This window comes from Podarcis cretensis (genome assembly GCF_951804945.1).
Source record: "Podarcis cretensis genome assembly, chromosome: 3".
Lineage (NCBI taxonomy): Eukaryota > Metazoa > Chordata > Lepidosauria > Squamata > Lacertidae > Podarcis > Podarcis cretensis.
Window position 1 is genome coordinate 117,564,929 of NC_137172.1, and position 27,989 is coordinate 117,592,917.

A 27,989-nucleotide genomic window follows, 5' to 3' on the forward strand; every position below is an offset into this window, starting at 1 on the left:
TTTATGCATTAGGGCCATTTTCTTGCACTTGATTAACAACCTCTCCTCCCCTCCCCCCCCCCCCCCGCCTTCCACTTCTGCAAGATGCCATGCAGCAAATCTCAACGGGCAATATCACAGAAATGGGAAATACTCTGGCCCCTTGGACAACGGAGTGGTTTGGTCAACATGGCGGGGGCTGTGGTATTCCCTGAAACACACAGCCATGAAAATCAGGCCTACGTCCTTTGTGGATGGAGAGAGTGGAGATGGAGAAGCCGACTAACACGCCCCAAATATGCATCTGAGGAAAATAAAAATATGACAGATTTGAGGGGTTTATATATACTGTCTTCAGCCTATGTCACCTTATTCACAACAATAAACAAAGGTCTGTATAGTTAAAGCCATGGTTTTCCCAGTAGTGATGTATCGAAGTGAGAGCTGGTCCATAAAGAAGGCTGATCGCCGAAGAATTGATGCTTTTGAATTATGGTGTGGAGGAGACTCTTGAGAGTCCCATGGACTGCAAGAAGATCAAACGCATCCATTCTTAAGGAAATCAGCCCTGAGTGCTCACTGGAAGGACAGATCCTAAAGCTGAGGCTCCAATACTTTGGCCACCTCATGAGAAGAGAAGACTGCCAGGAAAAGACCCAGATGTTGGGAAAGATGGAGGGCACAAGGAGAAGGGAATGACAGGACGAGATGGTTGGAGAGTGTTTTCGAAGCTACCAGCATGAGTCTGACCAAACTGCGGGAGGCAGTGGAAGACAGGAGTGCCTGGCGTGCTCTGGTCCAGGGGGTCACGAAGAGTCAGACACAACTAAATGACTAAACAACAACAACCAGGCAGAGGGCCTTCTCGGTAGTGGCACCTTCTCTGTCAAGCACCTTCCCTTCAGAAAATTTTAATGTTTGATGTTTTGTCGTGTTTTTACTCTTTTGCTGGGAGCTGTCCATAGTGGCTGGGGAAACCCAGCCAGATGGGTGGGATATAAATAATAACATTATTATTGTTGTTATAACAAGTGACAAGAGCTGGAACTGGGCCACTTCTGCTGTTCTTCCAGCAAATAAGCCACGCTCGAAGGTGTGGTTTTCATGTTACATTTCTCCATGTTTAGAAATAAATACAGACTGAAGTGGATTGCTGAGAGATGGGAGGTATGGGTCAGTCTGGCCTAGGAAGAAAGAAAGGCTTCACTCCAGGAAAAAGGAGCCCCCTCACCTTGTTTTGAAAAGACTGGCAAGCAGGTGAGATGCCTAGGTAGGGAGCACGTTAGGGACAACAACAGAATTCTGCAAGCCCTTTCTTTTACTTTCCATATTCATGTTTTTTCCTCTGTAACTCAAAACATTTGCAATATTCTGATTTACTGCAAAGAACGAACCATTTTGTGAAAAAGGGGTAATGGTAGAAAAGGGGTAGGATGATAAAAGTTCAAACTTGCAAGAATGTAAGTCCATTTTTTGTTCACTGTATAAAGCCCACCAGAACATTTCCAGTGTATGGGAGAAGCTGCGGTTCTGTTATAATGGTGAAACCTTGTTCTTGTGTTGGCAGTAACTAGGCATAGCCTAACCTGCTATCCTTCTCTGATTATGGGATGCACATCCTGTTCATCTATGTTGTATTGGAGCCCACCTCTTAATTTGCCTTTTGTCTCCGATTTATTTCTCAAGGCGAGGGGAGGGGAGTGGTGAGCCTTGACTGACGCCTAATAAAGCAGAAGATTTGCTATACTATACATTTTCACATATACTTTTTTTCTTATTGAGTAAATGAAAACGTGCTTTTACAATTCTAATAAAAGCCTGTGAGGCCACTGAAGGCTGAGTATAGTCTTGGGGCTAGCTGTCTAGGGCTTCTGCTAAAATGCCAAGACATAGTGAGAACAATTCCCAGTAAATGTGAAAGTGATTACCGTAACTGCTTTGCAGAAATTTTTGGATGAAATGAAGGTGGAAAGATGTCACTGTAACAAAAGACAGCCTGTCGCATACGATGCAACAAAAATAAAACGCTGCTTTATTTCCATCCTTGTCTAAAGTTTGTATTAAAGCGTTAAAACCTTTTTGCTTCCGTGTATATTGTTAGGGCTCTCAGAAGGGAAAAACTTATAAGACAATCAGTCATTATGACACAAGGTGCGAAAGCAAGCCCAAAATTGTAAACCGGGTAGAACTGATGGAGCGGTAGCTTCTTTGGGTATGGAAATGATTCGCCTCCTGAGAACCATGTTTTTAAAGGTCATTATTCCCTGAAGCAGAAGATCACTTTGTTACTAGGCATGGAAATTATGACAGGCACCTTGCAAGATCTGAAAGCCTATCGGACAAGTATAGCTGCCATGATATAGTGCAGGGGTCAGCAAACTTTTTCAGCAGGGGGCCGGTCCACTGTCCCTCAGACCTTGTGGGGGGCTGGACTATATTTGGGGGCGGGGAATGAATGAATTCCTATGCCCCACAAATAACCCAGAGATGCATTTTAAATAAAAGCACACATTCTACTCATGTAAAAACACGCTGATTCCTGACCATCCGCGGGCCAGATTTAGAAGGCGATTAGGTTGGATCCGGCCCCCAGGCCTTAGTTTGCCTACCCATGATATAGTGGTTTGTGTGGACCAGATCTCGCTAATCTCATGCCCTCCAGAAGTTTGGTAGTAATGGGAACTTAGGTAGGATGACGGATGATATAGGCAATGCTGAATTAGATCAATCTATGGTCTGACTGGCTGCTTCCTAAAGAGATCTCATTTGATGGGCTTCAGAATACTATGATGCATGGATGTCACCTTGCCAATGCCATGCATAGACCCTTCTGTGACGATTAACATATGAGAGAGTGCTCGAGATGAAATAATTAAACAGGTTGCCCAGTCAGGACCCGGGGGGGGGTGGAGTCAATTGGACTATAAAACCAGTTCTGGAAGGAGTTTGTTGGGAGTTGTTGGTTGGTTTTAGTAGGTTGGCTGGTGAGGAAAGGCAGTGGGAGAAGCAGTTGGTAGGCAGTTGGTAATAGAGAGACAGGGCAGTGGGTTCTTGAGTGAGGGGAGGTAGAAGAGATAGAGGAAAATAAGACTAAGAAAGTAAAGAGTAACAAGGTTTGGAATGCCGTAAAAGTTTGTGTCTGAAATAAAATACACTCTTCTTTATTAATTGAGAACCTGACTGAGACTGAAGTGATTTTACCAGGGAGGACCTGGCTGGTGGCAGCGGATTAGTGGTGTACGGGTCAATAGCCCGTGAGACGACCGTACGAACGCCACACCTTCCCAGTCAACTAACAAGGTCTGTGGACAAATGAGAGGATGGATTCACAAGACAGTAGCTGCTACAATCATGAAGGAGGAGCTGGGTCAACTACTATTGGCAGCACAATTATTCTAGAAAAAGAGGTGCTGGAACTCACCATGAACACCTCCCTCATTCTCTTAGAATGGCAATGGCACCCACCTGACAGATGCCAGAACTGAGTTCTGGCAAGTTCTGACTGAAAAAAAGCCCTGACTACTGTATTCTCACAACTCAGTCCTGTGAACAGCTGTGTCAGGGAAAAGCAGCAAGGAGAATCAGATCCTAAGTTTTGTTTTCGAGAAGGCTTCTGAGGTACTTTGAACCCGGAAGTCGAACTATGACTAGGTCACGGAGGTCCTCAGTGCAGAATAATTTAGTGGAAGCTTATTTATACATGTGGAGGCATCATTTCCTGCTTGCTGCTCTGAAGTGGTTGAGGAAGCAGGGGGAGAAATGCGAAACGAAACAACAGTTGGGCCTCATTCCCCACCATGAGATGGAATTTGACCGGCGGTGCTTTTAGAAAGCCCATTTGTTTTATTTTTGGCCACCATTCATATCAGCCCACAGGTTCTGTCTTGCTACAAGATGGCGGCAAGGCACTCAGAGCACCAAATGGTCAATGCTTAAGGTATTCCACCACCTTCATCGGACGCAAAATACCCAGGCAGGTCAGTCACTTGCTGTTCCAATTCAGCCAGGCCGAACGAAGTGTTGTCATAGAAGTGGTATTCAGGATCAGATGGGAAGCTCTGGCACTTGCTCCTTCTGTACTGTGTAGGGCTCAGAGTACCTCCTCTTTGGTGCATATCTTTGAGAGCCACCACAGCACATTCGTTCTTCCAAGCATCCATGCGGCCCAGGGAAGGCCCTCTTACGTTTCTCTTCTGCTCTGATCTATCAACGCATAGTTCCTGGGTCACTGGTTGGCGTCTGGTTGACCTCTCTGGGGGTTCCCATTTATGGGGGTTGTGTGTTCCATAGACCATTGATTCAGTGGTTAAAGGAGTACTATAATACAGCTCAAACTCTTCAATGCTCTCACTGGTGCTTTTAGATTTAGGCCGGTGCTCTCCTTCCGGGACACGACTCCACGTTCTGGCTCTGCCGCGGTAGAGGTGGGTCTGGCATGGTGTCAGGGTGGACATGCTTCTTTTCCGGAACGGCTTGGCTTTTCTGGTTTCGTGGAAGCTGGCTGTTCTTCTGAACTGCGAACTTCTTGGGCAGACCCTCTCTGATGGCTCTCCTTTGTTCTCGAGATATCTAGGGTGAGCTCTTCTAATGAGAGACTGACAAGGGCTCAAGGTAGGGCTGGCCTGAGGCAGCGTAAAATCCGCCCTAGAACAGTGCCTGTCTCCTAAGGATATGGGGTGGCCAGGGGGCTGCTCCAGAAAAGGAGACTTGATTCTGAACTTGCTTCCAGCTGCTGCCTCCTGGTTCTCTGTGCTCACAGAGCTGTTGAGCACCGTGTCTGTCAAAGGGTTCTGAGAAACACGATAGACTTTTGTTGTTTCGGTGAGGCCTCTCTTCTTCATTTCCTTCAGCTGCTGTTGTGCAAGGCGGTAGCTGAAAATGGGGGGGATTATTTTCTGAGCTGTGGACTCAAAGCTTTCGCTAGCAGAAGCTCCTCCCGCTCCTCCTTCCGGAGCAAAATAAAGACTTCTCCTGGAGCTCAAGGGCATATCTGGAGGTTCTCCAGAAAGCGAACAAGCAACTTCTCCCTCAGAAAAGCTCTCTCGCTGCTGTCTCTCATCTTGGCAGATGTTCTCCTCGTCGGAGTTCTTCCGGAAGCTGGGCGAGTGGGTGGAGTCGCAGCGCACAGGGGTGCTGCACTTCTGGGTCCTGCAGAGCTTCCTCCATAGGGCGATCAGGACAGAAGCAAAGATGATGGATAAACACAAAGATATGCCAGTGACGGTTACTAGATTATTACTGGCTTTCTGGCCGTCTTCAGAAGGGTGCAGTGGTATGATGGGTACAGGTTTAGTGGCTGAAATGAAAGAAGTAACTTGCTGAACAGATATCAGTTTACAAGGTATTTCCCCAAATACAAAACCCACGAAACAAAGAGCAAGAAACTGTTCTCCATCATTGCCAATAGTCAGTTGGGGCCTCTAATTGAAAAGACTGCCACTTTTAGAGCAGCAAATCGCAGGAGGGCAGGTCAGGGCTCCTGTAAATGCTACATATATAGATCCAATATTCTTATCACAAATGCCTTTATATTGGATCTATATGATCCGACACTCATACTTTGATTGGCTGAGATGCTGCCTATCATTTTGGTTGCTGCAGCTTGAGTTCATGTCTAGCCTTGATACCTTCCTCCCTTACTACTGCTTGGATTCAGCTCTGCCCAAACTCTGCTCAAACCCAACATCTCCCAGCCTACTTTATTCATTTATTTGTTCACTCAGTTTGTTAACTGCCCTTGTTAACTGGTTAGTATCCAGGGCAGCGTGCAAAAATGAATTTCAACGCAGAAGTTCAACAAAAGCGCTTCAGATCTTAATCAATACTTCAAATAGCAACCTGGCCATCACCTTAATGCAACCCTAAAAACAGAACTACACACATGAAGCAGTCCCAGAAGATAAAGATTTACTGGTATATTGCTGAACAGATAGCAATGCTCATCACATTCCTAGGAAAAAGGTTCCTTGCACCTTCATTTTCTCTCTTTTGATCTGAGGAAGCTGCTGAACACAGTCCTTCAAAGTTTGGGGTAGAGGTAGCTTTAGGGTGGTGTGGGCGCCCCACTGAAGGGAGCACCAAAACAATGCTTCAGAATAGCGTGCGAGAGGTGTGGGGGGTGAATTTTAGTGTTGCACAAGGCACCTCTGAAATTTGAGAGCCAAGAGTCTGCCAGGGTTTGGGGGCAAAGCACCATCAGGATACTGATGGCACCCAGCTCTATTTCTCCATAACATCTGAGTCAAGGATGTTTGTGCAGTCCTTAGCCCGGTTCCTGGATACAGTGGTGGGATGGAGCCTGAATCCTGGCAAGACAGAAGGTGCTGTGGGTGAGTGGTTCCTGTGTTCAGGAAATGCATCAACTGACTGCTCTGGATGGAGTTGCCCTTTGCCCAAATCACTGGAGGCCCAGGTAGCCTCAATGGGTAAAGGTAAAGGGACCCCTGACTGTTAGGCCCAGTCGCTTTATTGGCCGAGGGAGTTGGCGTACAGCTTCCGGGTCATGTGGCCAGCATGACTAAGCCGCTTCTGGCGAACCAGAGCAGTGCACAGAAACGCTGTTTATGTTCCCGCCGGAGTGGTACCTATTTATCTACTTGCACTTCAGGCTTTCAAACTGCTAGGTGGGCAGGAGAGCCTCAATGGGTACAGACACCTTTTACTAGCTGCACCCAGTATGGCAGTGTGGCGTTTGCCCTCCTAGGTGTGTGACATCATACTGGGTTCATAAGGAAATGGTTAACTAATTGTAAAATGACTAACCAATGGGAACCCAAGAGGCGGAGTTAATTGTGTATAAGGTTTAAGCACAGAGGGTTTTTGGAGGAGTAGGGAGTTAGAGTTAGGGTGGTTGAGAAGACGGTATGGAGTTAGAAGAGACAGAGAGGATAAGTCTGTGGGTTGGGCTAGTCTGATGTGAGAGAGGGAGAGAATTTGTTAAGAGGAGTCAATCAAACAGTTGAGATAATCAGTCAGAAGGTATTAGGAAGGTATAGGCTGGTAAAGAAACTAAAGTTAAGATACTGACAGGAATATTATCTGAGAAACCATAAACTTGTTAAGGCTTATAAAATAAACTTGTTTATTTGGTTCACTTTTAACAACTGTCTGGACTCAGTGTTTTACCCGAGAGTAATGGGTTGGTGGCAGCGGGGAAGCGAGCACAGTGGTGGCACAGGGATCAATAGACCGTTAAATGTCCGGGGACCCTGTGTGATCGCCACAGGCAATCACCCTTTCTGGACACGGAAAACTTAACCACAGTAGTTCAGGCATCGGCATTCTGCAGGTGTGTATGTCATTCTTAAATGACACCTTCATGCTGCGTGTCCGCCTATAAAACGTTTTAGCTCCACCCTTGGGTCTTCTTCCTTCACTTCTGCCTGTCCTGAGATTTCACAAAGACAATCGTCCCCACACAAAACACACTGGGATGGACAAAGCTTGTATTCACTGACACGAAGAGGTGAGGAGAATAATAATATTATTGCCGTCTTATTTATTGCTATCCTGCCCTTTCCCCCAGACTCACTGTGAGTGAGAATGCAATCTCAACATAAAGACTACGTACTGGAGCATTCCTCCAAGGAGCAGAGAGACGTTTCTTGCTGTCTCCCAGCGCAGCCTTGCTTTATAGGGAACGGGAAAGACGCGGGACATTCTCGATAGCGCTCTCGGGTGCCGTCCCCACAAGTCACACTACAGGGGTTCCAGGCCTGCCAAAGCCCCCAGGATCCTGTGAATACACAAACTCTGCATTATTGGAGGGATACATTCCATTAAAGGTAAAGGTAAAGGTACCCCTGCCCGTACGGGCCAGTCTTGACAGACTCTGGGGTTGTGCGCCCATCTCACTTAAGAGGCCAGGGGCCAGCGCTGTCCGAAGACACTTCCGGGTCACGTGGCCAGCGTGACATCGCTGCTCTGGCAAGCCAGAGCCGCACACGGAAACGCCGTTTACCTTCCCGCTGGTAAGCGGTCCCTATTTATCTACTTGCACCCGGAGGTGCTTTCGAACTGCTAGGTTGGCAGGCGCTGGGACCGAGCAGCGGGAGCGCACCCCGCCGCAGGGATTCGAACCGCCGACCTTTCGATCGGCAAGCCCTAGGCGCTGAGGCTTTAACCCACAGCGCCACCTGCGTCCCATTCCATTAGAGAGACAGAAAATTGCTAGCCTTGAAAACGGGTACATTCAAATCTGACCCTCAGCCTTCTCTTAGTTACGAGATATTAGTAGGCAAATCCAGCCTTTCAATCTCTTACAGGGAGGAAGTTATCCTGTATGCAAACAGGACTGTAAAATGGGTGCTGGATACAGAAGGAAGCGGGGAAAGCAAAGGACCTGGATGATTCGCCAAGATGCAGATAGCAGCCTTACACCAGGGATGGAGAACCTGCGGCTTTTCGTGGAATGAAATTTTTATGACCCTAGGGGAAATGTCTTAAGAGATTAAGTTCAATATATTAGTTTTAATGAGAAATAAGATTAAATAAAGTAAAAATGGATGATTAATTGGTGAAAGAAGAGAATGTTAAATTACAGTATATTAAGATAAATTATTAGGATAAAAGCAAAGATGAAGGATTTGCTGAAATATCTAACTGAACCAGAATACAAAGAGGGGAGGTGTGAGGAGGTCAAGGAAATAAGCTAAAGAAAGAAAGTTATGTAAAGGTTTGATTTGTTCCTTTTTTTTAATTATTCTATGCATCTTTTTTCTTTCTTGTCTGTTTTCCATTTTTTATCTTTTTTCTTTGATGTGACTTGTTTTTATGTTTTGCTTTCTTTTTGGGTTTAATTGAAGTGTTTTCTTGTTGTTATTTTTTTATTATTACTTATGTAACCTTTAAAATTTTAATAAAAATATTTTTTTTTAAAAAAAGAGAGAACCTGCGGCTTTTCAGATGTTGGACTACAACACCCATCATGCCTGCCCAATTTGCCATGCTGGCAGGGGCTGATGGAAGTCGTAGTTTAACAACATCTGAACGGCCACACAGGTCGTCCATTGCCACTGTACCCAAACTAACTATGGGTGGTCACCTTCCAGGCTGAGCGGCCTTTTCTGAAAGTGTTTCTTTGCGGTGAGCTGACCATTCCACCTATCAAATATCACAGGCCTGGTTGCCAGGGGTAACAGCAATGCCTCTTCCGACATCTACCCTACGCACAGTGTGGAAGACAGATGCGGTCAGCCATGTATTGGCAAGTTCCTAACTTTCATAAGCAAATGAGACCAAAACACAATAAACAGAACTATTATTGAACACAATACCTCACCAGGCACTCTGAGCAACAAACATATTGTGGCCCAACCCTCTGGAGAAGTAAGTTTTTGCCTTCGACCCCAGCTGCAGACGGTTTTCAGTATCCAGCGTGTGTCGCAATAGTCCTGGCTTGAAGATGTGAGGGCGTGACTGACACTGGGAACGTCTAAATTGGATAGAAGTCTCCACCTTGTGGGGAAATGAAGCATTCCGGTTGCAATTTGCCTTTCGGTCCAACTGAACTAGTCTTCAGTTCTTCACTTACTGATTACAGCATCAAGTGACAACATCTAAGTAGCAGCAGAGCAGTGACCTGGAAGCTGGCCACTGTTCTGTCTGTATTATGGGATGCCCTTCTGAACTCTGCCATACATAAAGCTGCAAACATCAGTTGCTTCGGACGTCTTGTAAAAACACATCTCGCCTTTTGCTTTCAGCCATTTCTTGTTGACTTTTTTTTATGCCCATAGGCCTATGCAGTTGTCTAAAATGTCCCTAAATTAGCCAGTCATTTTAATGATTGATATGCATTGCTTTTAAATGTTTTTTTATGCTGTTGTACACTGCCCTGGTGTTTTGCAAGAGGATAGACTATAAACACTTGTAACACATAACATCGGACCCTTTTCATTTGTCTTAATTATTGTTTCCATATGCCCTTGTACTACTCCTTTACAGGTTTTGTGCTGCTTTTGTTTTAATTCCCTTGTTTATGTTTTTCATGCAGATTTCAGAAATATTAAGTGGTATATAAACGCTTTAAAATAAATGAATAAATAAATAAATAAATAAATAAATAAATAAATACATAAGGGTGGGCCATATCTCAGTGCTGAGCCTATGTTTTGTGTGTATTCCAGGTTCAATACTTAGCAATTCATGTTAGCAGTAAAATACCAAGCAGCAGAGTGATCTCTTTCTGAGATTGCTAAGTATTGAACCTGGAATACACACAAAACATAGGCTCAGCACTGAGCTATGGCCCACCCTTATGTATGTATGTATGTAAGCCACTGCCAGTCAGAACAGACTGGATGTTCTTTTTGTACGCTACAGCAGCAGCAAGAATACTTATCGCAAAGCATTGGAAGACACAAGACCTACCCACCTTGGAAGAATGGCAGATGCAAGTAATGGACTATATGGAATTGGCGGAAATGACTGGCAGAATCCGAGACCAGGGAGAAGAGTCGGTGGAAGAAGATTGGAAGAAATTTAAAATCTATCTACAGAAATATTGTAAAATTAATGAATGTTAATGACGTTGGAATGAAACGAAGTGGTTCTAGCAATAAGGCAAAATAAGAATATGTAAGAATCGATTGATTAGATGAAAATTTGAAATTATAATATGTGAGGATAAACAATTAAGGGTAAACTAAGAGGGTACGGATTTGCTGATCAATTTTTTTAAATGGAATACAAAAAAGGGAGGTGTGAGGAAGTCATGAAAATAAGTAAATGAGTGGTAAGATATCAGAAAGAGGGATTTTCTTTTCTTTTCTTTTCTTTTCTTTTCTTTTCTTTTTTTCCCTTTTTTTCTTTTTATGTCTACTTTTGGTTTTTGTACTTTTTGTGTTTGTCTTTTATTGTCTTGTAACCTTTTTCTTGTTGAAAACTTAATAAATATTATTTTTTTTAAAAAAAAGAACAGACTGGATGTAAGGCAGATCTCTAAGAGCAATATTAACTAAATAACTGCGCAAGGATTATTGCTAGTACAATGGGATCTTCCCTGTCCCTCTCTGCATGTGCACCAAAGCTATTCCCAAATCTGAGCTGGAGGGTTGGGAGGTATCAGGGGGAGAACGTTTTGTTGCACAAGAGAAATCCTTGCTGTCAGGGACTCAGCGGGAGCGCAGGGAGGAGAGGAGATGGAGAGCGAGAGGGAGCAATCCGAGGGCAGCGTAGGAGAAGATGACAGCAGCCCGATAGATTCCGTGAGCCTCTCCAGCGAATCGGAAGATTCACAGAAGGGGGCGCCGATGGGCAGGGCAAGGGGGGACCCAAGGGGGACACCCCAGAAACAAGGGGCCAGCGGGGACTCCCAGAGCAGCAGTTGGAAATCAGGACCAGCTTCCCCACCAGAGCGTAGTGGGGGGGAGGAGTCCCAGGTATCAGAGCCCACATATTCACCACCAGCGAGAGAAGATGAGTCAGGGTTGGCCACGCCTCCATCGGAGAGCGAGGGAACGGTCAAGAGGAAAGTTGCCGGCTGGGCGCGCGCGCCAAGTTCAAATGTACAGGCGAGCGGTGCAGAAGGTAGCCCGGATAGGGAACCAGGTCCTAAAGCCCGCCGGAAGGAGGGGGAAGAATCATCAGGGTCAGCGTCAGAGGAGTCCAGAAAGGATGAGACCCTAGCAGGCAGGAGGGCCCAGAGGAGAAAGGAACTTAGGAAGAGGTGGAGCAAAGCGAGAGTCTTAAACTGGTGTGGAAGGGGCGGAGACTCAGACGGGACTTCGCCGGTCTAGGGTTGAGATGTAGAGCTGCGCGCTGCGGCTTTAAAATGGAAACTGAACCTCAATAAAGACTTTTGTACATAACTACAGCCTAGCGTTGGTCCTCTGTGAGCTGGGACCTAGAGGCAGCTCTGACACTTGCGCTTATGGAACAAGCAACTTAGATCACTGTTGAATACAACCCTTGGTTCCTAAATTACATAAGCAAATGAGACCACAACACCACAGGTAAGAAACTATTATCACCCAAAGTCAACTCAAACACAATACTTCTCAGGCAGCGCAGTTCACTCATTAAGCTTGCACATATCAAGTGTTAAGAAATTTCGAGTATGTACGTGTGGGAACCAGCCCCAAAGTCAGATGCTGTCTCAACCCTAGGTCAAAAGAGCTGCAGGTCAACACTGCTTCAGCCTCATCTGGACTGAGTTGCATTTGGCCCATGTGCCACATTGGCACCGTGCCAAGATGCTACATAAGGGACACGGGTGGCGCTGTGGGTTAAACCACAGAGCCTAGGACTTGCTGATCAGAAGGTCGGCGGTTCGAATTCCCACAACGGGGTGAGCTCCCGTTGCTCGGTCCCTGCTCCTGCCAACCTAGCAGTTCGAAAGCATGTCAAAGTGCAAGTAGATAAATAGGTACCGCTCTGGCGGGAAGGTAAACGGCATTTCTGTGTGCTGCTCTGGTTCGCTTAGTCATGCTGGCCACATGACCCGGAAGCTGTACGCCGGCTCCCTCGGCCAATAAAGCGAGATGAGCGCCGCAACCCCAGAGTCGTCCGCGATTGGACCTAATGGTCAGGGGTCTCTTTACCTTTACCTTTAAGATACTACATAATAAAGATGCAGAGGAGAAAAATAGGGAGGTCACAGCTGCGTTGAGGTCACCTGCACATCTGCAGATGACTCCACCCAGACAAGAAGGAACCTCTGAATCAGGGATGGGGAACCTGTGGTGCTCCAGTTGTTGTTGTCCTCCAACATCCAGAGGAGGGCAACGTGTCCAGAGGAGGGCAACCAAAATGGTCAAAGGCCTGGAAACGATGCCTTATGAAGAACGGCTAAGGGAGCTGGGCATGTTTAGCCTGGAGAAGAGGAGGTTAAGGGGTGATATGATAGCCATGTTCAAATATATAAAAGGATGTCACATAGAGGAGGGAGAAAGGTTGTTTTCTGCTGCTCCAGAGAAGCGGACACGGAGCAATGGTTCCAAACTACAAGAAAAAAGATTCCACCTAAACATTAGGAAGAACTTCCTGACAGTAAGAGCTGTTCGACAGTGGAATTTGCTGCCAAGGAGTGTGGTGGAGTCTCCTCCTTTGGAGGTCTTTAAGCAGAGGCTTGACAACCATATGTCAGGAGTACTCTGATGGTGTTTCCTGCTTGGCAGGGGGTTGGACTCGATGGCCCTTGTGGTCTCTTCCAACTCTATGATTCTATGATCCCAGGCAGTGTGGTCATTTGTCAAGCATGGTGGGCATTGTGGTCCAACAACACCTGGAGGTCCACTGGTAACCCCTCACAGCCCAAATGAAAGAACCACAGCCACCAGGATCCATTCTCTGGGACTGATGGGTGCAAGCAGAACACATTAGTGTAGACTCATAAACTCACCTGTTGTGTTCCTCAGTAACACAGAGTCCTTAGTTATGCAACTGAAAGGTCTGAGATGCTGGCCAGTGAAAAGCCTGTTTAGGGAATCTTTTAATGTTTGATGCATTACTGTATTTTAATATTTTGTTGGAAGCCGCCCAGAGTGGTTGGGGAAGCCCAGCTAGATGGGTGGGGTATAAATAATATATTATTATTATTATTATTATTATTATTATTATTATTATTATTATTATTATTATCATCATCATCATCATTATTATTTTCCCCCTTCCCTGCTCAAGAAAAGCTGTACCTACAGCTTCTTCTTTCTGCTCATCTCATCACCCACCAAAACATTCATTTTCCTAAGCAGCAAATGAGAGTAGAAGGCAGGTGTGGAAAAGGTGACCTCACTTTAACAGGAGAAAATAAACAGGTGGATCTTTTTCTGACATGGAGATTAAAAAAGGGGGGGTGTCAATTGAGGAACCTGTGAATCTCCAGATGTTTTTGGATTCCAACTCTCACCAGCCTCAGACAGCATAGCCAGGGGGAGGAGTGAATGGGAACTGTAGTCCAACATCTGGGAGGACCACACATTCCTCATCCCTGTTTTAACATGGAATGGTAGAATTGGAAGGGACCACACAAGGGTTATCTGGTCCAACTCCCTGCACTGCAAGGAATCTGCATGCCATGCTGCTAAGAAGCACAGGGAAAAGATGAATATGAAAAGATGGCACTCCTAGGCTGCACCCACTGCTAATAAATTAGGTGGATTCTCCCAGTGATGACGTGTCCTGTGCCTGAAGCTTCAAGGGATCTTGACATGCCCTTTTCAAAAGGAAGAGAAGATAGAGATTAGGTAACAGGCAGCTACATAATCAGCGTCAGGAATGGTTTCTGGAGCAATTGCCAGCTAATGGCAGGGGTGAGACTGCCCTGCCCGTCTGAGAGGAGGCTTAAATAAGCCTGCAGCAAACCACACCTTTCCCAGCTAACACTCAATCAGCTGGTTGGAATTGACATTTCCCCCAAAGTGCAACCTCTGCACTGATAGCAACTGAAGCATAGAAACATGGTAAAGCAGTGCCCCACATCCTGCGTTCGGGCTCTGTGTCAATCTTATAGTACCCAGTACATGTGGAGTAAGGGACGCGGGTGGCGCTGTGGGTTAAACCACAAAGCCTAGGACTTGCTGATCAGAAGGTCGGCGGTTCGAATCCCCGCGATGGAGTGAGCTCCCGTTGCTCGGTCCCTGCTCCTGCCAACCTAGCAGTTCGAAAGCATGAAGCGCAAGTAGATAAATAGGTACCGCTCTGGTGGGAAGGTAAACGGCGTTTCCGTGTGCTGCTCTGGTTCGCCAGAAGCAGCTTTGTCATGCTGGCCACATGACCCGGAAGCTGTACGCCGGCTCCCTCGACCAATAAAGCGAGATGAGCGCCGCAACCCCAGAGTCGTACGCGACTGGACCTAATGGTCAGGGGTCCTTTTACCTTTACCTGTGGAATAAGAGTACAGGCAATGCAGTCCCCCATTCCTGTAGGCAAATGTGATCAAACATCTTCATAGCTGCCCCCTTATTACCAATTCCCTGGGTTACACATTATTAGAAGCAAAGAGCCTTGGAGTTCATTTCCTCCCAAGAACTCTGCAGGGCGAGCTAAGCTGAGAACCAGACGGGCTTCAGACTTTACACTGCAAGTGCCCTACTTGTGGCTTGCTGCTATAAATTGTAAAGGGGAGGTGCATGTCTCCAAACACACTATGAGCTCACACCAGGGAGTCTTCTGACATAGGAACAGAGGAAGCCGCTGTACACAGAGTCAGGCCACTGGTCCGTAGAGCTCAATATTGTTCACACTGTCCGGTAGCAGCTCTAAGAAGGTAATCACAGAATGACAGAGTTGGAATCATCTAGTCCAACCCCCTGCAGTGCAAGAATATCCAGCTGTCCCTTAACGGGAATCGAACCTGCAACCTTAGCGTTATCAGCGCCTGAGCTATGGAGTCTTTCGCAGCCCTACCCTGGAGATGCCAGAGATTGGACCTGGGACCTTCTGCATGTGACCAGCGATGCTCTACCACTAAGTTACACCTTTCCCCCAAGCCCTTTTCTCTTAAGGGTTTGGGGACTGCCTTTCTGAGCTGCTCACAGTGTCTTGCCCAAGGCTATCTAGAATCCCTTTTGGCAAAGCAGGGAGATAAAATAATAATAATAATAATAATAATAATAATAATAATAATAATAATAATTTATTATTTGTACCCCGCCCATCTGGCTGGGTTTCCCCAGCCACTCTGGGCGGCTTCCACAGAAACCAAAAATACAGTAAAATCACACATTAAAAACTTCCCTGAAAAGGGCTGCCTTAAGATGTCTTCTGAATGTCAGGTAGTTGTTTATCGCTTTGACATCTAATGGGAGGGCGTTCTACAGGGCGGGCGCCACTACCGAGAACGCCCTCTGCCTGGTTCCCTGTAGCTTTGCTTCTCGCAATGAGGGAATCGCCAGAAGGCCCTCGGCGCTGGATCTCAGTGTCCGGGCAGAACGATGGGGGTGGAGACACTCCTTCAGGTATACTGGACCGAGGCCATTTAGGGCTTTAAAGGTTAACACCATCACTTTGAATTGTGCTCGGAAACGTACTGGGAGCCAATGTAGGTCTTTGAAGACCGGTGTTATGTGGTCTCGGCGGCTGCCCCCAGTCACCAGTCTAACTGCCTTCTTGGTAGTGGCACCCTCCCTGTGGAACACAGTCCCCCATCAGGTGTCAAGGAAACAAACAACTATCTGACTTTTAGAAGACATCTGAAGGCAGTGCAGTTTAGGGAAGTTTTTAAGGATTTATTTTATTTTTTTGTTTTTAGATATGTTGTAAGCCGCTCAGAGTGGCTGGGGAAACCCAGCCAGATGGGCGGGGTATAAATAACAAAATTCTTATTCTTATCAGAATGAGACATGGCATTTTAGAAAACGAGCAAAAAGCTGAGATTAAACCAATGGCCCAAGCCCTCCCCACTACAAGAGGGGGTTTCCCATAAGGTATTACAAACCTCTTCCCTGTCATCGCCTCCCATCCTTGTCACCTGCCCGCCTTTGTCTGGTCTCCCTGCTGCTCGCCTAGTTAAGGGGCAGTGAAAGGGCTTTATCATCGTGTTTTATGGGGGTCCTATCCTGTGCTCACAGCTCTGCATTGGGGGTGGGTCACGCTGCAAATGCAATCATATTCCAGGCTCTACGATGCACAGATGCACAGCATGCAATCACAAAGACATCTCATAATCCATTGGGTTTTCAAATGGAGGCTTTCTCAAAAGGTAATACAGACCAACATTCCTTTGGATTAGCGCACATTCCCTCGCTCTTGGTGGGGCATTGTCTCTGGGCAAAAGGCTAAATTCAAAGCAGTATTTGTTTGCGCCCTCGTCGAACAATGTGCAGTTGAATTCTATCTGGCCGTCCTTTGGATTCATGATACTTTCCTGCAGCCTTAACGCCTTCTGACCAGAAGGCCCAAGGTCTTTGAACACAGCAACGTTCCCACCAGGAGGCGTGCAGGGAGGAGGAATGACAGAAACCACAACCGAAGACTCACATGTCATTTCTCCTGCCACGACCAGCTTGTATCCAAATCTGCGCACGAGATCAATAGGGCCTTCCGAAGCAATGACTGACTTGGTCTCTGCCGATTTCAGGAATACAGTCATGTAGGCTTCTTGGCCAACCAAGCGACAGTCAAGCGTCACCCACTGGGACCTGGCGAGAGAAAGCTCTTTGCTAGTTCTCAGTCCCACAGTCTCATTCGAGATCTGTTTTCCGAGTTCATAGAAGCGGCTGGTCAGTATAACATCCAGAGAAACCACCGTCTTATTCACCGGACACAAATATTCGTCGGTAAACAGCCTGAGCTGAAGGGAAGACTCAAAAGCTTCAGAAGTCCTCCTCAAATCAAAGTGGAATACAGGCCAGACCACACTCAGTGGGGTCTTCTCTCCGTTCCACTGGTTCTCAGGAGCCATTTTGAACCAGTAGTTCCCGGCACTCTTAAAATGGAAGCACTCAAAGACAACAATATCTTGGTCCTGGTTTTGCAGAAGCTGTTTTCTGGCGACAGTTTGATTGGTGCTGGCATCTATGAGCAGGATGGAACCATTTTTCAATGTCACGTTGCTGTCATAATAATTCTGGAAGCTAACCGACACAGTGCCATTGCTCAAGGCTACGTGAGTTGCTTGCTCCAAGAGGAGATACTCCACTGCTCCAAGAACTGAAAAGAAGGTATTTTACAAGGTCAATAGTTAAACAGAAAGAATCAACGCAAGGGGAAGGGGAGGAGATAGGGAGATTTAAGAGGTGTTTGTTTTTTTTGAGGAAATCCAATGTAACCTTCACACTCCCCACTAATAAGCAGCTCCCAAAAACGTTCTCAATTTCAACCTGCTGGTGGTCAGTTACTCAGCAACAGGCAGATGCAGCTGGTTATAAGGGGCTTTAGAAGCCTAAATTTGCCCAATTCATTACATGCATGGCTCCAAATTACTACCGAATCCACAGCAAAAATGACTCTGCACCCATAATGCTTTAGGTCCCAATGCCTATCTCAGAAGACTTCCACATAGATAGGCAAACTTTTAAAACAATATCAAACTTCTAGACAACGCATCAAAATTTGCTTACGTGCAATTTTGTGAAGTATTAATAAAGGGAAATGTGTGAGAGAGCAGGGAGAAAACAAGATTTTATTCAATCATTTGAATTAAATGCAGTTTAGAAATGTTTAGAAATGCAGTAACACTTTATGAACCCCTTAGTACCTTACGGTCAGCTGTAAAGTTCAGCCTATCATGTTGGCCATGAATGGGAGGTGTTCATTTATCCCTATCAGCAAAATTTAACCTTTTCCAGCATTTCCCCTATGAACTCACCCCAGTATTTTTAGCGGAGAAAATATATTCAGTTAACATTTTTAAAATATTTTGCTCCTCCCACAAACCTTACGAATTATCCCACTTCTCCACCGCCACAGTATTTCCCTTTAATATTCCCTAACAAGGATATGAAAGGAAGTTACAAGAGAACAGAGTTGACCTCTAACACTAAAATAGCCCTTAGTATTCAAAAGTCTTAAAACATAATACCATTTGGAAAGCTGGAAAGACCTGAGGAACCTGGAGCATCTTCGCTGTAATAAAGGACCCTGAAGTCTGTGGGTGATGAGCTCACCTGTCATAGAATCATAGAATCATAGAGTTGGAAGAGACCACAAGGGCCATCGAGTCCAACCCCCTGCCAAGCAGGAAACACCATCAGAGCACTCCTGACATATGGTTGTCAAGCCTCTGCTTAAAGACCTCCAAAGAAGGAGACTCCACCACACTCCTTGGCAGCAAATTCCACTGTCAAACAGCTCTTACTGTCAGGAAGTTCTTCCTAATGTTTAGGTGGAATCTTCTTTCTTGTAGTTTGGAGCCATTGCTCTGTGTCTGCTTCTCTGGAGCAGCAGAAAACAACCTTTCTCCCTCCTCTATGTGACATCCTTTTATATATTTGAACATGGCTATCATATCACCCCTTAACCTCCTCTTCTCCAGGCTAAACATGCCCAGCTCCCTTAGCCGTTCCTCATAAGGCATCGTTTCCAGGCCTTTGACCATTTTGGTTGCCCTCCTCTGGACACGTTCCAGTTTGTCAGTGTCCTTCTTGAACTGTGGTGCCCAGAACTGGACACAGTACTCCAGGTGAGGTCTGACCAGAGCAGAATACAGTGGCACTATTACTTCCCTTGATCTAGATGCTATACTCCTATTGATGCAGCCCAGAATTGCATTGGCTTTTTTAGCTGCCGCGTCACACTGTTGGCTCATGTCAAGTTTGTGGTCAACCAAGACTCCTAGATCCTGTCTACTTCCTTCCGAACTATTTAACCAATGGGGAGGAAGAGAAGAATGCTTGGTGAGCAATTTCCCCACCCGCCACCGCCTTTGAGCTCTGCAAACCATTGCCGTTCCTCCCTTCACCTTGACCCACTAATGCTTCATTTACATTGCATATTAGTTAAGATAAAAATGAAAAGGGAGGTGGCGTCTGAAGCAGAATTCTAGAAAATACCACCCAAGTTGAAAAAAACAGAATAATATACTGCAGCGCTCTTTTTGAAGGCTTCTTTTGTGACAGAGCTTATGAATATTTCATTTAGCCTTTGCAACACAGAGAAAAAGAGAAGGGATTTAGATGCGAAAATTAAAACCGACAAAAGCCAGAAGCGAAGGATTCGGCCTCCCACAAGGCAGGACCCTCTATTATCTATTCCCTGTGGTGTCTCACAGAGATCTATCCTGTCCTCTAGCCTGTTCAACATGCATAGGAGTCCAATAGGTGAAATCTGAGCTTTTGCAGCTGGCTTGATTCTGGCGGGGTGTGTGTGTCCAAATACATATATTCCTTTGCTGGGGGGGGGGGGCAGAGCAGGGAATTGATGCTGATTTACACATCAGCACCGTATCTGGCTATTTGCCTGCTCTCACATGCTCATATAGCAAATGTGAAAGCAGGAACTGGGATCTGCAACAAACTTTTGATTGCTTGCTGAGGGTTGAGTTGCTTCGAATACCTGTTTTGTTAATTTGCAGTGTGGACTGAAGCTGCTTCTGGGGACCCTCCAGGCTTACAGGCCCTGAAACTTAAACTGCATTACTTTCGTAGTAGTTCCACCCCTGCTGGTGGGTGTCACCAGGGTCACCTCTGAGTCTTCCCTGCTGTGGCAGCAGTAAGGAGATACCAACAAATTCTAATAAGCTTCCTAAATGAAGCCTGGGGACCTTACCTGCCCATCGTGGCAAATTCTAGGAAGATTGGGGCAGAGGGCTAATTCTTGAACGATAAGCATCCTACTGCAGCAGACCCATCAACTCTAGGGACCGTGGTGTTAACTGAACACCCAAGAGCTGATTTTCATGCAGGCCCTGGCTCGGTCCCAGAAGGGCAAAGCCCCACCCCCAAAAAGCCAGCATCCAGTTGCACGGCAGCCATTTCTAAGAAGATATTTCAATTGCTGGGAGCTAAGCAAATGTGTAAGGGACGCAGGTGGCGCTGTGGGTTAAAGCCTCAGCGCCTAGGGCTTGCCGATCGAAAGGCTGGCGGTTCGAATCCCTGCGGCGGGGTGCGCTCCCGCTGCTCGGTCCCAGCGCCTGCCAATCTAGCAGTTCGAAAGCACCTCCGGGTGCAAGTAGATAAATAGGGACCGCTTACCAGCGGGAAGGTAAACGGCGTTTCCGTGTGCGGCTCTGGCTCTGGCTCTGGCCAGAGCAGCGATGTCACGCTGGCCACGTGACCCGGAAGTGTCACCGGACAGCGCTGGCCCCTGGCCTCTTAAGTGAGATGGGCGCACAACCCCAGAGTCTGTCAAGACTGGCCCGTACAGGCATGGGTACCTTTACCTTTACCTTTAAGCAAATGTGTAGGGACACGGGTGGCGCTGTGGGTTAAACCACAGAGCCTAGGACTTGCTGATCAGAAGGTCAGCGGTTTGAATCCCCACAACGGGGTGAGCTCCCGTTGCTCTGTCCCTGCTCCTACCAACCTAGCAGTTCGAAAGCACGTCAAAGTGCAAGTAGATAAATAGGTACCGCTCCAGTGGGAAGGTAAACAGCATTTCCGTGCGCTGCTCTGGTTCGCCAGAAGCGGCTTAGTCATGCTGGCCACATGATCCGGAAGCTGTACGCCGGCTCCCTTGGCCAATAAAGCGAGATGAGCGCCGCAACCCCAGAGTCGGTCACGACTGGACCTAATGGTCAGGGGTCCCTTTACCTTTAAACAAATGTGTAACTAATAACGAGTGCCAGAGTTTGGTTCCCGTTCTCCAATCCTTTCTTCCCTTTCAGAATGTAAGCCTGAGGAGTGGGGCAGTTATTACTGATATCCGCAAGCTGCTCTGGGAGCCTTTTCCAGCTGAAGAGTGCATCAGAAATGCTATAAATAAGTACCAGTACATTATTTCCAGCCACGTAATGTGTATTTCTCAGCAATACCTCTTAATGCCGTCTCTGGTGTACTCTATTTTGGGTACGTTTTTTTAAAACTGCGCAAAACAAAATTAGAGGGGAAAAGGTTGAAGGAGCTATGGTCTGGAAATGCTTAGCTTGGAGAAAAAGAAGGTCGGGTGAGAATCTTCAGTCACTGAAAAGAAAAGGAATAGCTTCTACTATGAAGGGGGCAGGAAGAAGGGAAGGTGTGTTAGAACTTGGAAGAAAAGATGGTGACTGATGTCAGCTGATGGACGAGGTTTGGGGAAAATGGTCCTTAGACTAGAGGTTTTCCACCCGTGAAATAAAGAGTTGGCTGGAGCAAAATCTGACTTTCCAGCAATACTGCTAGAGAAAAACACAGCTATAGTCCTTTCCATCTTTTCCTAAGAAACTTTAGAAGGCTGTGCATAGTATTCTTTACAGGTGCAAACCGATTCATAATTATAACACTTTCTTTATTTCCATTTCTTTCTTTCTTCTTCTGTTCACATCAAGCCACCCATTTATAAGAGATTCCAAAATAACCACAGTGAATTGTCTCCAGTGGCTTACACCAAATACTCACCATAATCACAGAGCACAACTAGCAGTAGATTTGAAAAATCTTTCAACATCTGTTTCATTCTGATCAGAAGGGCTCCCTGTTCCTTTTATTCCTCATGTCCTGTTCCAGGTCCAATGTCTGTTCTGTCTTTGCAACTACAGTAAAAAAAAACAAACCCAGAGGATTTTTCTGAACAGCCTTTTAAGATTTGCCTCGAAGAGCAACACTCTGAAATTTATTTTGACAAACGTTTTTTCTTCTGCTCATTGGATACACGCAACAGCTATTTCACCATGCTCTTGACTTCACTGAGTTACAATAATAGATGGTATCTCAAGTTTAAGTACAGTACTTGGATTATAAATGTGCTAACATGGATTTACACACAGAGTTGCCGCTTTTAGCAGCCTAGAATGACTTCACACAAACAGGCAATCAGGAAGAGAGACTCTTGTCACATAGAAGCTGGACTTTTCTATGCTCCTATCTATGGAATCACAGAGAAGTAACTCTTAACGTTTTAGCAGCTGAGAAACCAATTTAAATTGGTTGTATGAGGCAACTGACACATCGTAAAGACACATAATCCTGCGCATGAACACTGCCCAGACGGTATCTATTATACCGATAGCCTGCTACTTCCATTGGTGCAAGAGCAAATAGCCAGACTGATTGTTTTTAAAGAGGGCGCAAGATTGCATAGATGTCTGGGTGGTTGATACAGCTCTGTATTTCTGGACCCCAGGCTGCAATCCTACGCATGGAAACCAGTCTCACGGAACACGGCAGGACTTCCTTTCAAGTCAACATGCATAGGCTTGCCACATGCAACTCATGGGTGTCTCATAATAGGACTGCCAACACATAGTCTTAAAGCTTTTATTGGTGACAGGAGTGTAAAGCGTTAGAAACTCAGATATGTAAGCTGATTGCCAAATGGCTGGCACCTTAAACCTAGGTTACGGTCGCCAGAACAGAATGCCTATGTGCTCCCCCCCCCCCCGAAATTTATTATTGCTATTATTATTCATTTCATTTCTATACAGTGGTACCTCGGGCTAAGTACTTAATTCGTTCCGGAGGTCCGTTCTTAACCTGAAACTGTTCTTAACCTGAAGCACCACTTTAGCTAATGGGGCCTCCTGCTGCTGCTGCGCCGCCAGAGCCCGATTTCTGTTCTTATCCTGAAGCGAAGTTCTAAACCTGAAACACTATTTCCGGGTTAGTGGAGTGTGTAACCTGAAGCGTATGTAACCCGAGGTACCACTGTACTGCTTTATATTTTAAAGGGGAAAAAATTCAAAGTAGTTTAAAGGTAAAGGGTAAAGGGACTCCTAACCATTAGGTCCAGTTGTGACCGACTCTGGGGTTGTGGCACTCATCTCGCTTTATTGGCTGAGGGAGCCGGTGCACAGCTTCTGGGTCATGTGGCCAGCATGAGTAAGCCGCTTCTGGCGAACCAGAGCAGTGCACGGAAACGCCATTTACCTTCCCGCCGGAGAGGTACCTATTTATCTACTTGCACTTTGACGTGCTTTCGAACTGCTAGGTTGGCAGGAGCAGGGAACGAGCAACAGGAGCTCACCCCGTCATGGGGATTCGAACCGCCGACTTTCTGATCGGCAAGTTCTAGGCTCAGTGGTTTAACCCACAGCGCCACCCGCGTCCCCAAAGCAGTTTAGAACACTTTAAAACATCAAATAAAACAATCCAGAACAAAACAAATTCAAGCTTCAAAGTCAATATTTCAGATCTTTCCCTAGGTGACATTTTGCTTTCCACATATTTATTTACCTACTTATATTGCTGCCCTGTAGCAGAAGAACTCTAGAGAGCCAAGGGGGTGTATTGATTAGAGTGCTGGACCAGGGTTCAAATCCCCACTCAGTCATGAAGCTCACTGGGTGAAAAGTTGGGATATAAATGCAATAAATGAGCTTTTCTGCTTAAGAAAGCTGGAGGGACCATCCAGATTAAGACATCGGCCACCCACCTGGACCACATGGATCACAACTGAACCCGTGCCAGTCATAAAAAATACCAGGTGCCTAGCTACTTTTGAACACTGGGAGTGTAATGTTGTTGCAGCTTCAATCGAACACCACATTGACCTGGCTTCCATATTGATTCTAAGCCAAGTGATGGCTAAGTTTGTGTCCAAATGCATGGTGTCATGGGTCCCTTGGTTCTGTGAGGTTCTGCCATAGTTTGGCAGACCCAGATGATAGGAGGAGGAGGAGGAGGAGGCTGAGGGGGCGGGGCTTGAAGGCTGGTATCCCGGGAGAGAAGTCTTCCCCTTGTGACTCAAGGTGTTGGAGACAGGGAAGCAGATCTGATGTTGCTCTCCATCACCCCACCTTCAGGGCACAAGGTGTCATTGGGGAAGGGGGCGGACTTCAATAAACTAACAGAAGGCCAAGTGGAAAAAGGGGAGCCAGAGACGCTGGAATCAGTAAAGCAGGACGCAGTCTTGTTGCCAAGAACCAAGCACCACCTCCGTAAGAGGGAGCAGATGCACCTGCCCAGGTGGGACACACACCTGACCCTGTGGCAGTCCCGTGAGTGAGCTCACTCCTGCCTCATCTTCAAAAACTTGGCAGGAGGGGTATGACAACCATTGGGACATCTTGGTTGCTTCAGTTCGGTCCTGCATCCCTTGCCTTGCTTGTGTACCTTGGAATCCTGACTTCTGGACCTTGTGCTTGGTGCTGAGCCTGTTACTGTTATAACCTGAATAAAGTTCTCTTCCTTACTCTCGAGTAAGAGCCACTGTCATTGTGTTTTGGGATGGGACCACGACACACAGAATGAAGATGGCGACCACCTCATTCCTCTCCTGGTCCTGCTGCTGTCTCGCTAACCAGAGCTAAGCCATGGTTTGGTTTAGTTTTATCTGTGAACCTGTTTTGCTTGGCTACACTTCATGGTTTGTCTGAAACATGACAAACCATGTTTGCACTGGTTTGCACCTAACACTAAAGGCAAACAATGGCTTTGTTCTGAGTAGTATAGCAGCAATAGGACTGCAGGAGGAGTGAAGGAACTACTATTTTCATTTCTTGCACTCTCACTCACTTGTGCTTAGCATTGCATGCAAACTGTGCCAGAGTGCGACACAACACTGGTGTCAGCTTTTGGCACACCCTGGCCTACAATAGGAAGTGTTAGGGTCAAGATATGAAAAACCGATAGTGAGACATTTCCCTGTGAACCATGATCTTTCCTTTTGCACAGAAGCATGGGTAGCACAGAATATTCACAGATATTCACAGAATATTCTCTGTGAGGATTAGAGAAAAGTGCTAGAGAAGTGCAAGCTACTGTTGTATTTTTAGCATGCCGCAAAACCACACCAAGATCATCTTAACCCTCTCAAGTGAACATGCTTCTTTTAGGATTAAAGAGTCGAATTATTTCAATATGGAAAATTAATGCACATAAATGCACAAACAGCTGACAATCCCAACAGCAAATCTAAAGCTAGAATTCTGCTAGCCATGGTTACAGCATAAACTCCCAGAGACCAACAAGATTTGTTCTGGTGGTACTCAGGAAAAGTGAGGCCCACCCATTGTTTAAAAAGGGAAGTATGAGCGACACAGAGGGAAGGAAAACAATCCACAAACAGCTCATGCCTCTCTGACTGCACTGGGGAAAATCAGATACTGCTGCTATTGTAGTGAGTATCTGTCCACAGGATGAAATTATACTGAAAACCACAAGCCATCCGTAAATGAAATTTACAGGCACATGGCCAAGATCTTACTGCATGATCCACACAAACAAGTAAAAATGATATTGGCACATTAAAAAATACAATAAATAGGTGCCTCCACCTTTGTGGTAATGTGTGCAAGGATATTTGCCTACAAGACTGGCCAAATACTTGTAAGTGACTGTGCATTGGTCAAGACAGTGAGCCCAATTCACCTTTGGAAAGACGAAAGTTGTTCCTCATATACAAATTCAAACACACGCAGGTGTGGACTGCTGTGTTCACATTCCAGCCTTACAGTGCAGCGAAGGAGTCAACTTCTAGGGGCTCCAGTCCCTACAATAAAAATATGAGGGGAATTCTCATTCAAATGGTGTGTGTGCACTGCGTCATTTGATCGATTATGTGGGGCAGGACTTACCTGGGACCCCACAATATTTTATTCAAGTTAGCAATCCTGGAGTGCAGTGAAGATTTTCCCTCTGTGCCTTTCACAGCACATACATCAGGTGGTATCGAGTAGAATGGGATGCCTTTACCTTATGCAAAAGGTGTGCACACCTTGGCTAGAGATGAATTAGGAATCGCTTAAAGACTCCTATCAGTTGATTTGAGGAACAACACTTAAAATGCAGTATCTTATATGCTTATGCTTTTTGGATAACTTTGTGTGAATGTGAATTGAAAACTCAACACTAGAAGCACAACGAGTGTGTAGTAAACAGAAGTGTGGACACAGTATAATTGAAATGGAGAAAACAAGGACTAAAAATAATAATGGTGGCATGTGGACAAGCCCAAAGTGTAGGCACACAGCTCTGAAAAATAAGGAGCTAAGCTCTGCACTCCACAAAGTGGCTTGGATAATCCCAGATCATATCTATGTGACTGGAAGACTGGAAGATACAACCATTTGCTCTCAGGTACATAAATGAGAGCTAGTATCACAACTCATTCCAGATCACTTAAAATAGAGTTATGATGGAATGGAGGTGGAAGCTAACTGCAGTGCAAGGAGGTGCATTTTTTTTAAAAAAACGAGTAGACAAGAGAAAAAACCACCCACTCATGTTAAATGGCAAATTAAAATACCTCAAAACAAACTTAAGCACAGGCTGCTCCATACTGCAAAAGCAGGTACAATAAAAGCAGGTGTATTTCAACCGAACCTATAAAACACAGTCACAAAACCACAAAGCAGTCAACGGCAATAAAAATAACATTAACAGTGCAATCCTGCACATGTTTTTTCAGCTCCACTGTTTTACTGGCAATAAGCTCCCTGTATTTGGTACTGCAGAAGTTGATTACTCCTCATAGCCCTTTAAGAAGCAACTGCTAAGAGAACGTTTAAAGATAAAATCGAGGGTATTTTGAAAATGCTTGTTTCTTCCAGTTCCTAGAGCAGGAGACTCTTAACCTCAGGGCTGTGGGTTCAAGCCCCACGTTGGGCAGGGGGTTGGACTAGATGACCCTGAGGTCCCTTCCAACACTACAATTCTAGGAGTTTAACCAACCATTCTTTGTCCTTTTTGTGGTTTGTTTTGTTCTTCTTTTCATTATGCATTCTGTGTTTTTATGCTGTGAACAGCCCTGAGATCTTCGGGTGCAAATCTGATACATATACAAATTTAATTCAAAAAAAATTAAAATACAGAATAAGTATTGATATATAGGTTTGGATGAGAGTTAAGATTGGATAAAGTAAAAGTGGTTTTTTAAAATATTGTAAAATTAAGGATTTTGTTAGAAAGATGTTTGAAAAAGAAAATTATGTGGTTTTGGCAGAAATGACATAAAGGATTAAGTAAAAATGAATTGATGAAAGAGAGAATGTAAAATTACAGTATTTTAAAACAAATTATTAAGATAAAAATAAGGTTGGAAGGATTTGCTGAAACAACAATTTGAATTAGAATACAAAAATGGGAGGTGTGAGGAGGTCAAGGAAATAAGTAAAGGAAGAAGGTCATGTAAAGGTTTGATTTGCTTTTTTTCTTTTTTAAATGATTGTATTTTTTCTGTCTTTTTTATTTCTCTTTTTTCTCTTTTTTCTTTTTGTAAGCTTGAAAATTTTGAATAAATATTACTTTTTAAAAAAATTAAAACACTTACCCAGTTCCAAGTACTTCTTCCTCTACATTACGAGAATAAAATCGTGCCAAATCTGGAGAGGGCATGAGGGAGAGGGACCCCCTTCCTTCCAAGCTTGGCCGGCGCCTTGACTCTCTTTGCCCCGACTCCAAACTTTCCTCTCCGGGACCGTTCCCACGTGCAAGACGCGCGAACTCACTTGGGCGTCAGGTGAAGGGCTTTGGCGGCGGAGATGGCACGGCAACGCCGAGGGACCCTCTTCCTTCTTTAGCCAAGCTTGGCCGGCGACTCGACTCTCCTTGCCCAAC

At 45.6% G+C, this 27,989-nt stretch overlaps 2 protein-coding genes across 8 annotated transcripts in view; one reads left to right on the forward strand and one right to left on the reverse strand.

The window, feature by feature from the left end:
• Positions 1-27,989, forward strand: part of LOC307212574 (fibrinogen-like protein 1) — a 119,607-nt gene that overhangs the window by 16,285 nt on the left and 75,333 nt on the right. For 2 of the 4 annotated variants that reach the window (XR_013837032.1, XR_013837033.1), the window contains exon 9: positions 85-1,520. Coding sequence is in view for 2 of the 4 variants with exons in the window: in XM_079970067.1 (XP_079826193.1) it covers positions 85-265 (181 nt within the window). In the remaining 2 variants the exon portion in view is untranslated. Of the gene's footprint in view, positions 1-84; positions 2,021-27,989 lie in introns of those variants that run through there. The other 2 variants (XM_079970067.1, XM_079970066.1) reach the window with 1 other exon arrangement.
• THSD1 (thrombospondin type 1 domain containing 1) lies at positions 1,989-27,938 on the reverse strand. Of its 4 annotated transcripts, XM_079969775.1 has the most exons (6): positions 27,927-27,938; positions 27,703-27,787; positions 21,894-22,027; positions 16,633-17,571; positions 7,550-7,714; positions 1,989-5,275 (listed from the first exon to the last, which is right to left on the reverse strand). In XM_079969775.1, exons 3-6 carry the CDS (start codon positions 21,949-21,951, stop codon positions 3,912-3,914), a joined length of 2,526 nt encoding a protein of 841 aa, XP_079825901.1. In that variant the 5' UTR covers positions 21,952-22,027; positions 27,703-27,787; positions 27,927-27,938; the 3' UTR covers positions 1,989-3,911. The 4 variants fall into 4 exon arrangements, with proteins under 4 accessions (XP_079825901.1, XP_079825900.1, XP_079825902.1 ...); XM_079969774.1 differs by having other exon boundaries at positions 27,703-27,936; XM_079969776.1 differs by lacking the exons at positions 27,703-27,787; positions 27,927-27,938 and adding an exon at positions 22,246-22,595.

Excerpts from the sequence above, each read along its gene's own strand:
- THSD1 (XM_079969775.1), bottom strand. The coding sequence starts at position 21,951 with ATGAAACAGATGTTGAAAGATTTTTCAAATCTACTGCTAGTTGTGCTC. Across the intron at positions 17,572-21,893 it reads AGTTGTGCTCTGTGATTATG|TTCTTGGAGCAGTGGAGTAT; the intron begins GTGAGTATTTGG and ends CCTTCTTTTCAG. Across the intron at positions 5,276-7,549 it reads CTCCTTGGAGGAATGCTCCA|CCACTAAACCTGTACCCATC; the intron begins GTACGTAGTCTT and ends CTTTCATTTCAG.